The 14733-nt window shown below is 39.4% G+C and overlaps 1 protein-coding gene across 2 annotated transcripts in view; it reads right to left on the reverse strand.

Moving 5' to 3' along the window:
• Positions 1-14733, reverse strand: part of efnb1 (ephrin-B1) — a 185625-nt gene that overhangs the window by 12738 nt on the left and 158154 nt on the right. For both annotated transcript variants that reach the window (XM_063060864.1, XM_063060863.1), the window contains exon 3: positions 3887-3979. In XM_063060864.1, coding sequence (XP_062916934.1) covers positions 3887-3979 — 93 coding nt within the window. The remainder of the gene's footprint in view (positions 1-3886; positions 3980-14733) is intronic.

Genomic DNA, 14733 nt, shown 5'->3' on the forward strand with positions numbered 1-14733 from the left:
CAAGCCGAAGAGCAGGGGGCTTTTGATCTTAGAAGTGACATCAAAGAGCAAAAAGTTGGGAAATTTAGAAGGAAAGTTTCTCAAGACAACTCATGTTTCCATTTTTTTAAGCTTGGTTATAACTTGCCCAGTTCCATGAATTAATAAAAACAGTGAGATTGCCGAAGGGAAAAAATGTGACTCAAGCATCCTATCCTCGCATTGTGAGGATCCAAGTCAAAATTCTATTCCAGAGTGTTGGATTGTATTAGTATTTTATACACTGTGTTACCTGTGACAGGTAACCAGACCACACTATTGATATCAATGACCTAAAAGCATGATCTAGATGGAACTTAACTTCAGGATCACGAAGTAACTTATACTTGCATTCTCATTCTCACACTCTCCACCTATTTTCTACCGAAGGTAGACTGACTTAAGTTCCTGTTAACAGATCTGAGCTACAATGATGAAGTGAACTGCATTCTAGTACTAGTCAGCTTGCTGGTCAAGTAACATGTCCAGTGCTGGATGGAGCGATGATATCATCCAGAAGAGCGGGGTGGAGATTTGGAGAATCACCGAGGTGTATGAAGTCAGCTGCAAATCCTCCTGTGTGGCCAAAAGGAGCATGATGTACTGATACCATCCATCACCAAAAGAGCTACTGAAACCAAGATCAAAGGGAATCATAAGGAAATTCAATGACCACATTCCTACCCATCTCACAATAAGGAAGTATGGCCTTGAGTCCAATCCCAGTCTCAAGCTCCCAAGGCACAAGTTCATCAGCAGGAGAATTCAGGTCAACTTTCTTCCACTGATTCACTGGCAATTCTCCGTTCACAACTCCTTCAACACTGGAAGTACAAAGGCCAACATCCAGTTCGCTTTGCTCAGTAATATCTATACCATAATTACTTAATAATTAGCTCCTTAAGGTTTCAAACATCTCAAGATGATATTTATTGACATCCGTCAGAATCAATACTCCAGGGGTATCTGGACCTGTTGCATCTGCATCTCTGAATACGTACACCAACTCTTCACGATTTCTATCCAATGGTTTGAATAAGAGATTTGATGAATGTTCACCACTCAGAAGCATGGATTACATTGAGATAACATCATGGCCATAATCAGAAGGCTCAACATTATTCAGTATAAAGCAGTTTCCCTGACTCGCAACAGTTTTATTCCATGTGGTTAAGCACCCTCTCTACCACCACAGAATGGGACTGCATTCTATATTACCAACAGGATGCACGGCAATAACTTAAAAGGTTTACTTTAGCAGTATTTCCTGGCTATGTGACACCTATGAATAAAAATTCTGGTAGCAGCAATATTACTGGATCATTATTTCTTGCAAGTTGTACATCATACGGATCTGGATGCATCCAGCTGAACTGTTACCATCCATGGTTCATTTTTTGTAATTGCCCCTGCATGGAAGCTAACAGTGCAAGGACTTCAGCTGCTCGCATGGGGTAAACAACATCCTCTGAGAGGAACCAAGAGGAACAATAAATGCAACCTTGTCACAATCACAAAAGTATCGCAAAAGAAGTTAATGGTATTTGGTTGGGCTCTGAGGTTTGTGTTTGAAAGTAATGAAGAATGGCTAGAGATACTGTTTCACAGCACCAGAAACCTGGGTTCAATACTGGACTCAGATGTGGAATTTGAATATTCTCCCTCTGACTATACAGTTCCTCTGGGCACTCTAGTTTCCTTCCACATCTCAGTGACTTGAGGATTGTTAGAGTAGTTGGCTATGGTAAATTGTCCCTAGTATACGGTTGACGGGTAGAATCTGGAGGGAGTTGATAAGAATGTGGGTAGGATTTTAAAAATATTAATATAGAACAACCGTGAATAGTGGTTGATGATCACTATGGACTCACTGAGCCAGAGGTTATGTTTCAGTGTTGTACGAGGGGTGATTAATAAATTCGTGGCCTAAGATAGAAGGAGTCAATTTTGGAAAACCTAGCACATTTATTTTTCCTACATTTGCACACTTAGTCCAGCGGTTGTGGAGCATACAGATCCCTTCTTTGTAGAAGTCGGCGTCTTGGACCTCCAGAAAGTGGTCCATAGCAGGGTTGATTGATAAGTTTGTGGCCTAAAGTAAAAGAAGATGAGGAGAAACTTCAAACTTTCTGCATTTTCACTCAAAGAGTTGAACTGCACATGCATCTAATGAGAGCTGTATAACTGATCTCCTTCTACCTTGGGCCACGAACTTATCAATCACCCCTGCTGTGGACCACCTGGAGGTCCAAGACGTTCTTGTTACATGCACATGCAGTTCAACTCTGAGTGATAATGCAGAAAGTTTGAAGTTAATAATTCATCTCCGTCTACCTTAGGCCACAAACTTATCAATCATTCCTGCTGTGGACCACTTCTACAAAGAAAGCATCCATATGCTCCACGACCGCTGGACTCAGTGTGTACATGTAGGAGGGGACTATGTTGAAAAATAAATGTGCTAGGTTTTCTAAAGTTGACTCCTTCTACCTTAGGCCACAAACTTATCAATCATCCCTCGTATCTCTCTATTACTCTACGACCATGGATATTGATAGCATTAAGAAGAGGATTCTGTTAGTAGCTGTTGAGGTTAGATGCAAGGGTCAGTCCTTCCATCCAATTTCAAATTGAAATTGAGAGAACCAACTTGTGTGGAAGATGTGGTTTGTGTCACTGTTGGATTTCTTGGATCTGCCAGTTATGAATGTAACAGAACACTTTCAGTCAGGGGTATCGTAACTGTGGCTGCACCTCTTACTGCTAAAATCTCAAATTTCTATAAACGTTTAATGTCATTTTGTTATTGTTCCCGGAAGTACCATGTCATCACTGTGCATATAAATACAGGGATGACAATAAGGAACCTCGTAATTTATTTTCAATACTTACCATACTTAAAGTAAATTTTCAGTGCTATTGTCATATACAATTAACAATCATAAATGGCAACTAGACTAAAAAAATTACCACAATCGATTTATTGAAGGGAGAGTTCCTACTCATATTATTAGCAATAGAAATACTTGTTGAGCAGTAAGTATTGATTTAGGGAAAGAGTCTGAAAAATCTAATATTGTTGGAAATGCATCCCAGCAGGAATTATGCAAACAGAAAGTGTGAAGACAAAATGTTTTTTTAAAATTCTTTCCCTCTAGTATGCCATTGAAGAATCATCTACTAAACCACTAAATCCTAACAGTATTTATTCTCATGGCAAATATGAAAATAATCACAGGGTTCTACATTAAAATCATCAAAGTAATTTTTAGATTGGTAACAGTCTGCGAAGAGATTAAGGTGGGTATCTAGCAATAGTAAGTTTAGATATAAGTAAATTTCTGGAGTAGCACTATGACAGATACAGAGGGCTACTGAGGTATGCAATTGCCAGATATATAGATAGTTTCACATTCATGGATAAACAGAAACGGAATATGCAGCCATATATGAGAGAGTATGAGGCACATGTGTGACAAAGATGCTGATAAATGGACTCGGGCAAAAAATTTGTCAAGCAGTCAGACAGACAAAGAAGGCCAAACAGAGATAGACAAAAACAAACAGCAACTAGTTACATACATGTAACATTTGTGCAAATAGATTGTTGCAATACAAAAACTTTCATCAATAATCTTTTTAGTATAGGTCAACAGTGAACATTCTGAATAGAAGAAGCTAACAGTTTAGGATTCGCCTGTGTAAAAGGGATCCCAGGCATTCCCTTCGTTCAATGCTCAAATTCTAACATCCGTTAACAGAGGCATTCCTCGCTTCACAGATGTTTTAACAGAAATCCCGCAGCACTGACTTCAGTAACGTACTTTGTGGGAGTACCATATGATTGGGACAGTAATTCCATGCTTACCTTGTCCAACTTTCATAATTATTTTCATGAATCGAGTTTTGCACACGCCACCATTTCTGTTCTCCAAGCCTTCATATGACCCATTAGACGTAGCTGGAATAAAGAACTGAAGGTTATTATGACATTCGGTGATTAAATACACATTAAGAATGGTATTACCAGGAGCTATACACCAAGAAATACATTTATATTGCTCTTAAGCATAAGGAAAGCCCTTCCCATATACTGAATTACTCTGAAATACTAAGCAGTGAGCAGGCAATACTCATCACTGACATGTCAAGTCTGGAGCTATATGGCTAGTGTAAAGCCACCCTGTCCCAAAATGGTGAGGTTCCATGTGGCACCAGGGCCTTGTACAATATAATATCTTTATACAGTATTGACAACATAAATGTGAGTTTTACTTGTCACAGTATATAAAACGCACAGTGAAACAAAACAGCAAGATTGTGCTGTGCGTCCCACAAGTGTCATCAAGCTTCTGGCCCCAACATAGCATATCCACTACTCACTAAGTCTAACCGTACATCTTTGGACTGTGGGAGGAAACTGGAGCACCCGGAGGAAACCCACATGGTCACAGGGAGAATGTACAAACCCCTTACAGCCAGAGACAGAGACAGGAACTGAACGCTGTTCTTACAGCTGAAACTGTCAAGTATCGTGCTAACTATTAGATATCTTGCCAACTAAGCACACCCACCTGCTATGAGCCAGTTGAGAAAATACTGATGGCTAGCTCAGGCACATTTCGAGCTGAGTCAATTGTTAACTCTTCTGTTCCAGCGGTACCTCACAGTTCCAGAGACCCGAGGTCAACACTTACCCAAGTGGAATCTATGTTTTCTCCCTAGATACCGTTTTCACTCTTATGCCAAAGGTGTGCTGTTTGTTATGTCAGTTGGCTACTGTAAATAGTTTCTAATGTAGGTAGATGGTTGGCCACGCACAGAAATGGAAGGTGAAGGTCTCTGCATTTCAGGACTGAAAAGACTGGCTGTTTTTACTTTAAAATATTGGGATCATCTTTCTGGCCAAGTGTCATTTCTAACTTTAGAAGCAACGAGTGGGAAACAGTCTTCCCTTTAGATCAAGGGGTCAAATAAAGAATATTGCCAGGCAAAGTGCCTTTTAAAATCTTTGTTTCCATTATTAAATCTGTTTAGATTGATATTTTGCAAATATTACATGAAATTCAAGATCCCATTCCAACGCTTAAAATCGCATTATAAAAATTCTCATACCTTAACTTGTTAAACAAGATTAACATCTATTGAAATTCCTAAACCACTGCAGACTAAGTAGCACATAATGATCACTCAGAGCTTGCATATAATTGTAATTCAATTAATCACATATATATGTCAAATTAAGGGTGTTTAAAAGGTTCTGAACAAAATATACCCTGTTGACAGGTTAGTCTGAACTAATTGTTTGGGTTTAACTGCAGGTGATAGAAATATGAAACTACTCAGAGAGGTAATATCAATGTAGAGAAACAGTTAATATTGTAGATTATAAACAAGAAATTTTGTAGGTGCAGGAAACACAAAATGATGGAGGAACTCAGCAGCTCAGGCAGCATCTATGCAAATGAATAAACAGGTGATGTTTCAGGCTAAGACCCTTCATCAGGACTGGATTGATTGTCTTTATCCGAACCTGAACTAGTCATTGATCTGAAATACTCATTCTGTTATCTTCACTCTTACAACAAGATGCAACCTAAACCTTTGAATTGTTTTCTCCAGTTTATGCCTTTATTTTAATTGTTGCTTTCAGTGCCACTTCATGCAAATGGCCTATAACTTCTATATCTGTGCAAGAATAGTTAAAAGTTATTGTTTATATTGGATGTATTCCAGCAGGACAATGAGCTGGAAATGGCAAGGAAAACATTGTACCACTATCCAAAATATGAACCTACAGCATCAGGCTCAAAAATTAAATCAGAGGATGAAGTCATGGTACACAAATTGATATAGAGGAAAAGGCACAGCATAGTGACTTGTGGATATTGGTCCATATCGTAAAGAATAAGCAACATGGTCTATGAAAGTGTGCAGAAGAAATGTTACTAGAGTTGTTTAAGGGATGAGGGATTGCAGCTAAAGGATTCGATTGATGGAGCTGTTCCCTTTGGAGAAACAAAGGTACAGAGGAGATTTTTCAAACGTTTTTAAGATTATGACGAATCTTAAATGGAGTATATGGAGAGCAGCTGCTCCCATTTGCAGGTAGTTCAAGCAACCACGGAGTCAGATTTAAACTGAAGGGCAAAAGATGCAGGACAATTTTACACAGAGAGTGGGAACAATCTGGAAATTGTAAGAATGGTGGAAGAACTCATCAGGACTTCCTCAAGGGAAGTGGAAAGGCGTGAGGCATAAATAATTTACAGGGCTAGAGGGATGGTGTGGGGGCATGGAACTGAATAGATTTTTTCCAAAGGGAGCTGACATGAATTTGATGGGATGAATGCTCTCCTTCTGTGCTGCAATGATTCTCTGATTCAGTGAATAGTAATGTTAACAAGCCTCCCAGTGAACCAAGGTATCACCATATATGGAAAAGGTGGGAAAGAGTGGCATCTGGATAATTTCTCAAATAACCTTATTATCTAGAAAGGGAAACCTGTTAGTCGTTCACAGACTGCCAAGGGTGAATTAGGCCTTGGGAGAAATTCTCCAAATTATTAAGACAAACATTCTTATGCACTAGCACGGATAACGGTCTTCTGCAGGAAATCCTAGCTAGAAATCAACCGCCCGAGGACTTATTACCTACATTTGTGTGCTTTATATTAGCACAGTTCAAAAGCTAGATATCAACCCCTGCTGACATATCAAATCTTAGTAATTCAGGAAAAGTTTACTATGAATTACTGAACTGCACAGGGACCCGTGGTTCTGACAAGCGGGCCAGAGTTAGTATTATAAACCCACAGAGTGTGTTGCAGATTTGGGATACCTGACATGGAATCGTTCTGAGAAATGCCACCATCTCCACCAAAGGTAGGGAAGCTGCAATGTACACAATGTGCAATCCATTCCCGCAATGCCATTCTTCTAAAAAGTGAACAATAGCTCGGGACAGCCCAGCTTGAAAAGCTTTGTGGATAACCTCAGTAAATTCCCCACAGTGAAAGGATGATTACCCACCAGAATGGGAGAGAGAAAAATATATCAAATTCATTTGCTACATTCAATGAACCTTTTCAGACAGGGGTCCTTGAATACCAATGTTAAAATAAACATTTCACAGCTCCACAGGAAAAATATTCTGCATTCTCTATGATTAAAACAGAGTTTGTGAATTATATTCAAAGTTTAGCCCTTAAAACAAACACATTCTGCAAGGAATGTAGATCAATTGTTATTGTAAAATTTGAATATCAGTGAGAAAAGTAATGCCTGTTAAGAATTTGAGTGAATTTCCAGCTGGCTCCCAGTTTAAGTTTTTGCTCTTAAATTGATTCGATGGTTTGGCAGATTCATTTAGACTGTGACATCATATATTCAGGCAGAGGTGAATGCAATCTGGAGGAGCCTGACTGTGGGAAGATGGATTTGTAGCTCTTCAAGTCAGGAAGAAATTAGTATACAAAACAAAAATGAGCTTGTTTGAAGTTGAACTCTTTTATCCTCTGCTAACATGCACCTTCATAACTTCTATGCAAACTACCAGCGGCAGATCTTCCATTGTAGGGTTTGATTCTCAGAAGAAGAGTGAATTTAAGCATGTTGAATAGTTCTTTCATGCCTTGTGTCCCTAATTGAAAGAATCTTTTATATATCATCTGCACCCCAAACCATTAGCTTAATCTCTGAAGCACCTACTTGGCTGAAACATAATCAAATGATGAGACTATACAGCACTCAAACCTGAAGCTCCCACTTAGCAAAAAGAGCACAACACATCTTTCAGAGTGTTTCAGGAAAAATAAAAAATCTATATTGAATAAAGATACAAACCTGAAGAAATTGAAATGATGATGAAATAAAAGCTGAATGTTCACTGACTACCAAAGCAAAATCTGTTTACATTTTTCTGCTAACAGGAACAATGTTTGCTGGCTGTCTTTCTTGGACTGGTTATGCATTTAACATTCATTAATATCCTTTCTGGAAGGATTCCAAGCTGACCAAGATTATCTATTTGCTCCTTTGCTTTCTGGACTGGATTCAAATTTAATGCTGGTTTGAATTATGGATCACTCTGATGTGCCTAGGCCTGATGAAGATTACATTTGATTATTTATATACACTCTTCCAACACTGTTTCCACAGTAACAATCAAGCTGGCAAAAGATAATTTTGGAGTTTTGGAGTTTTCCCATTAAAACAAAGACAACTGAGTTTGAAATGTATGTATCTGTCATCTTAACTATCAAACACCACCAAACAACTATGAAGTCTCACCAAGCCCCTGTTCAAATGTTTTTATATAGATCAAATTCATAAACTCCAATTAAATCCTCAATTAATATTTCTTGATAATTCTCTTTCCTCATTCTGGTTAGAATATGAAAATCCAAATGTATGCTCATTCTATAGCTATGAAAATTTGTAAAGTGAACTGCACTGACTACATAGGGGCCAGAATTAATCACCACCCTATACTCAAGTTAGCAGTCCATGGTCAGTAATGGAGTCTGACAACATACAAACATTGTATGCAGCGTACAAACTCAGTAAGGTATGGTGACATTTTACTCCAAACACATGTGAACAGTAGTCAAGGTTTCTTTGCAGCTGAAAACCAGCAGAAACAAATCACTGCTGAATGACTCTCATCTTCAGTTTATTAGTTGATTAATGGTGACAGGCTAAAAATCAGATTCTGAGGAAAATGAAAGTTAACTGATGATTAAAAATTACAGTACATCATGCTTCAATTTAGCCAAGAATTTAACAATAATTCAACAAATCAATTAGTTGAAATATAGTCATTTATAGAAACTGTTTGAGCCATAGATCAAAGCGCCTTGCAAGAGTACTTGCAGCAAAATATTTTGCGGTGAGTTTCTTGCTCCAAGAAAGACAAAAAAATGCTATTTCTGGCATGAAATTCTACAAACATTTGTAGATTTGTACTGCCTAGAACTGCGAGTTCCAGTCTCCAAATAAAGGATCAACTAACCAAGACTAGCCAAGCATCAGTCACTGAAAGCAAGCATGCAAGTACAGCAGGCTATGAAGAAAGCTAATGGCATGCTGGCCTTGATAACAAGGGGAATTGAGTACAAGAGCAAAGAGGTCCTTCTGCAGCTGTACAGGGCCCTGGTAAGACAACACCTGGAGTTTTGGTCTCCAAATTTGAGGAATACTGTGTGCAGTTTTGGTCTCCAAATTTGAGGAAGGACATTCTTGCTATGGAGGGAGTGCAGCGTTAGGTTCACAAGGTTAATTCCCGGGATGGCGGGACTGTCATATGTTGAAAGATTGGAGCAACTGGGCTTGTATACTCTGGAATTTAGAAGGCTGAGAGGGGATCTTATTGAAACATATATTATTAAAGGATTGGACATGCTGGAGGCAGGAAGCATGTTCCCGCTGATGGGTGAGTCCAGAGACAGAAGCCACAGTTTAAGAATACGGGATAGGCCATTTAGAACGGAGTTGAGGAAAAACTTTTTCACCCAGAGAGTGGTGGATGTATGGAATGCTCTGCCCCAGAAGGCTGTGGAGGCCAAGTCTCTGGATGCTTTCAAGAAACAGATGGATAGAGCTCTTAAAGATAGCGGGATCAAAGGTTATGGGGATAAGGCAGGAACTGGATACAGATTGTGGATGATCAGCCATGATCACAGTGAATGGCAGTGCTGGCTCAGAGGGCCGAATGGCCTACTCCTGCACCTATTGTCCATTGTCTATAAGACTGAGAGAAAAATATACCTTTTCACCCAGAGCATAGTGACTCTTTGGAAATCTCTACCCAATGGGGCTAAGAAGGTTTAGGCACTCAGTATATTCAAGAACGATCTATTGCTTTTTAATTATTGAATGGTCCAATAACACTACCTTTCTATTTTGCTCTTTTATTGCACTATGTATTTATGTTTTTATATATTATTCTAGCAACTTATACTACTTTTTAAAAGTATTGCACTGTACCGCTGCTGCGAACCAGCAAATCACAGAACATGCCAGTGATAATAAACCTGATTCCAACGGGTGACAGGTGCCTTTCCTTCATTGCTGTTGGGGTCAAAATTCTGAAACTCCTTCCCCATCATGCCAGCTTTTCACTAGGCAGATTGCAGGGGTTCAGGAAGCCAGTTTCCTGTCCGCAGCTGAAGTGCAGTTATGGATGGACAATAAATGGAGGCCTGGCTGAATAAAGGTACAAAGAAATGCAATCAACCTCATGTATCAATGATTAACAGGTCAGGCAGTACCGAGCTATATCATGTCAGTTTAGCTATTACTGGGTAGGCAGAAAACAGGATAAATGGGCATCAATATTTTTGTTTGAAATGGAGAAAAAATGATACCTAAATTGCTATCATTTGGGCAGCAAAAAATGTTTTACTCTGCTTGATGGCTCTGTAATAGCCTTCAAATCTGTGAATGGATGCAGAGGAACAGAAAGTTCCTTTTATGGGCTTGATTTCATGGCTCTAAAGACATTACTCAGAGGGGTGTCAGGATTTGGAGTACAGGCTGCACAGGACTGTGGGATTTGCAACTACTTGTGAAAGGAGAATTTGCTGGAAGAAATGCATTGTTATTCTGGTGCAACATGCCTACCCTGCCATAAGTGAATTTGTAAATTTTAAAACAAACTTTTAAGAAAGCTTCGATGCAAAATACTGATTATTGCTAGAGAAACCAGGTTTAGTAGTAGCTATAATGCCTGAACAAAAGGGAAATTTCTGTGGTATAAACTACCTAAAGAGAAGCAACACATCTCCATCTTATCCATTCTTTAATCAAAATAATTGGTTGACGGCTTAGGGTAAATGTACATTGGCTTGACATCACAAAACAAAAGTAATACCCGTCTCGGCAGTTCCTTCTGCATTTATTCTTGAGCTAACTCCAATCCGCTCCACATACTGAATTATTCATGTCATTCATGCTACATATTATGAATAGAACGATTTGTGGCAGCATCATATAAGATGTCGCCACTCATCAGGTCGTTCATAATGACCTGAAGCGACATCACTCATTGAGCTTTCTTCTCTGCCTCCTTACAGGATCATTAATCACCATGACAAGAATCACTACGAACTATAAGCTTCTCAGGTGGAATGAAATGTAGAGGATGATAAAACGGTAGCACTACAAACCATGTCACTATTGTCCTATTTGATATACTGCTTGAACAGACTAAATACTTTTCCTAGTAATTCTTGGTTTAAGGAGAATTTTCCTTTACCCTTCATAGTCTTCACACTTTTTTTTTGTATTTACTTGCCTCTTCTGGGTGTACAGTCAGTGAGAAGTGTCTGGTCAGTAGGGAAAATGCTTGTTAAGATTAAATGGTGAATTCCTGGAGTCATTGAATTATAGCACAGAAACAGGCCTTTCGGCCCAACTCATCCATGCCAACCAGGATGTCTATCTGAGCCAGTCCCACTTGCCTGCATTCAACCAATATCCCTTGAAAGCTTTCCTATCTAGGTACCCATGCAAATACCTTTAAATGCTGATTTCAAATATATATTTATCCAAAGCCATCAGCTTGAGTGCCTGAACCTTCACAGCCCCATTGGTTAGAAAACTCCCAAAGAATCACTACGCTCTGGGTGAAGAGATATATTCTCCTCTCCATCCTGACTGGCCAACCTTCTGTTTTGAGACTGTGACTCCCAGTTCCAGGCAGCAAAAATCTAGAATTTCACGCTAGCAAAACAGAATTATTAAATTACCAGAAATTATTATTGAGACTATTGGTAAGTAGGAGCCCTTACATTTCAAACAAGGTAACCTGTTTTTAATATAAATGAACACATAAAGAATAGCATCCCTGTGTGTTGGCAAACATCTCAGAACCCGATGCAATCTCAGTTTTATTTAGTTAATGTGAACAAGAAGACCCAAACCACCTGATGGGTAGCTGCAACAAATTCTGTTCAAACAGAATGATTTCAGATGTTTAATGCCTTGCTGGCATTTCATTGCAGCGGATTGCACTCAGCATTGTCAAACTACTTAACAAATTAGTTTAACATTCCAGCTCACGGAGTGTAGACAGCAGTGTGCCTAATTTATCAGCTGTAAGCCTGTTGATAGTTGTGCTATAAGGGCTCCTCTGTGTTTCTTTCTTTTCCCCTCTCTTTCAGCAGTTGATAGAGCTGCCTCAGCTGCCTCTGGAGTGCTTCCTGAGCATGTGCCAAATAATATTTAGTGCAAGTTATTGACTGAAAGGGGTTAAACACATAGGGGTAAAAATACTCAACTCAGCCATCACATACCCTAACCAAATGAGTAAGCTGTTCAGTACAGGTAGCAAAAGGCTCTCATGCTGCATTCAGATTCAGAACTAGAAGCAAATTCTCAGTGCAAGGTGCTCAGCACTGAGCCATTTTCTAAGGTGTCAACTCACACCAGAGTCGTTACAAGGGAGAAAAGCTGCAAGCTCTGTCACATTAGCCACAGGGGATTGCCAGTGGCATTTCCTTGTTTCTTTCTGTTATGATTCTATATTTTACTTTCTCTCCCTCATTCAAGCTGCTGCATGTTTCCTCATGGGTTTTCCTGCTAAAGAGCAAGATTTCTCAACATCCCCCTTGAATGCAGGCGAAGTCCAACCTTAGTGCACACTTCTTACTTTGCCTTTGCACCAGTGAAGCAGAGGAGAGGGCAAAAGGAGCCAGGCTTTCTTTCAGCACACAAATCATGATTTGTTGTGAGGAGACAGATCAAAGCTCAGCTCATGCCATCAGAGATTCCAAAGCATCAACAATTTTAGAGCTTAGAGTATCCTCATTTACATTCCAGGCTTGATCCCAGGAACAAACAAGCATGAAACATCTGAAATTATTTCTCTATGCTAGATTATACTCAATATTACATGAAACCATGCAGAGCTCTGTGTGAAAATCACATGGTCTCTGTACTTGCCCAAGACCAAGGAAAAATACTGGTATCCAATTGGAATCACCAGCAATAGCCATTGATATTGGTCTTATCAATTCATTTCAGAATCTTGTAGATTTCCATTTAGCTAATCCTTAAGTGTTCTTCCTGTTACCAACCTCCAAAATCCCACATGCCTTTAACAACCATGGGGATAAGCTCAATATCCTTCATACTTCCTTATAATTGCTACTTCTTAAGTGTCAAGTGTGAAGTCTCAATTCAAATCCAGACCAATTCTTCCTTCAACTGAGAAGGCATCGGAAAGTCTGACAGGTCTGCAGTCATGTGTAGGCAGACTAGGGAAAGATTTCAGATTTTCTCCTCTGAAGGATATTAGTGAACCAAATGGGTACTTCTAAAACCAATTTCTAATTACTTTTACCAAGATTAACCTTTTAAAAACTTCCAGATTTATCGAATGACTTGAATTTCAATTCCACAGCTGTCATGTTGGTTCCTGGTCTCTAACTCAGAAATTTAAAACCACACTATCGTACCTATAAAATGTAAGTTGGAGAACAGGTACTGCTTACGAATGATCTAATAACAGGAGATGCCTATGCACAAACGAAACCAAAGATAATTCATTCGGCAAATACCTGCTGTGGTCGTCTGACCAATGAGAACTGAATTAATCACGTTGGATAACAGAAGCCAGGAAATAATGCAAATAAGTAATTGGGGATGTCATAACTTATTTTTATTTAGAGATACAGCATGCTAACAGGCCTTTCTAGCCCAACAAGCCTGCACCGCCCAATTACACCCATATAACTAATTAACCTCCTAACCTTTCCATCTTTGAAATGTGAGAGGAAACTGCTGTACCTAAAAGAAACTGACATGGTCACGGGGAGAATGTACAAATTCCTTACAATCGGTGGCAGAATTTGAACTCAGTTTGCTGGCGCCATAAAGCATTACACTAACTCCTTGTTGATTTTTTTTCATACAACACATGCACTTGCCAGCAAACATTGCAGCGTAGCATTAGTGTAGCCCATTTCTGTATGACTAACCTCTTCTCAAATCAAATCAAGTTTGATTATCGTTCATACCTTGCAAAGATCCAGCTGACCGAGACAATGTTCCTCTGGAGCCGAGGTGCAAAGCATTCAAAAGAGTAAGCAAACATTCAAAAAAAAGCAAGCAACATAATTCAAAATATTAAGCAAAGGAGCATATTCACCAAAAATAAAACATATATAGTCCAAGATCCTGAGCAACAATGTCCAGCAATTGATGATACGGTCTCTTGGCCATGTGCAGATGCACACAATCTAGTATGTCATTCCATCACTTGAACACGAGGGGACAGCACCGGTGAGCGAGGCCTGGCCCCAGCTAAGCTCAAACACGCCATCCCGCTTATGCGTCTCCCACTTGATCTGCAGCAGCAGGCAAGCCCGAAGCTTGAGGCCTAGTTCTTGCTACAACTGAGGCTACACACCTCCCATGTCGACTGTCCCTCCACCAGACAACTGAAGATAATTATCACCACCTCCTTTAGCTGCCCTGTTTGTAGGGTGTGAGGATGAAATCTAAAACATTGCCTTTCAGTCTGGTTTCAGTTGTACACAATGAGCTGCATTTTTTCCTTCAACTACAAATGCAGTGGGTGGGATTGAAGGATAGGAGCCACTATCATGCCATAATGTGTTTGTTATATCTCTTGAAATGTTCCAAATGAAGGAAAAAGCACATTCCATATATTTGGCTCCTTTACTTCAATGGTACATCAAGTTTCCAGTC

The sequence above is a fragment of the Mobula hypostoma genome, chromosome 10, assembly GCF_963921235.1.
Source record: "Mobula hypostoma chromosome 10, sMobHyp1.1, whole genome shotgun sequence".
In the NCBI taxonomy this organism is placed as follows: Eukaryota; Metazoa; Chordata; class Chondrichthyes; order Myliobatiformes; family Myliobatidae; genus Mobula; species Mobula hypostoma.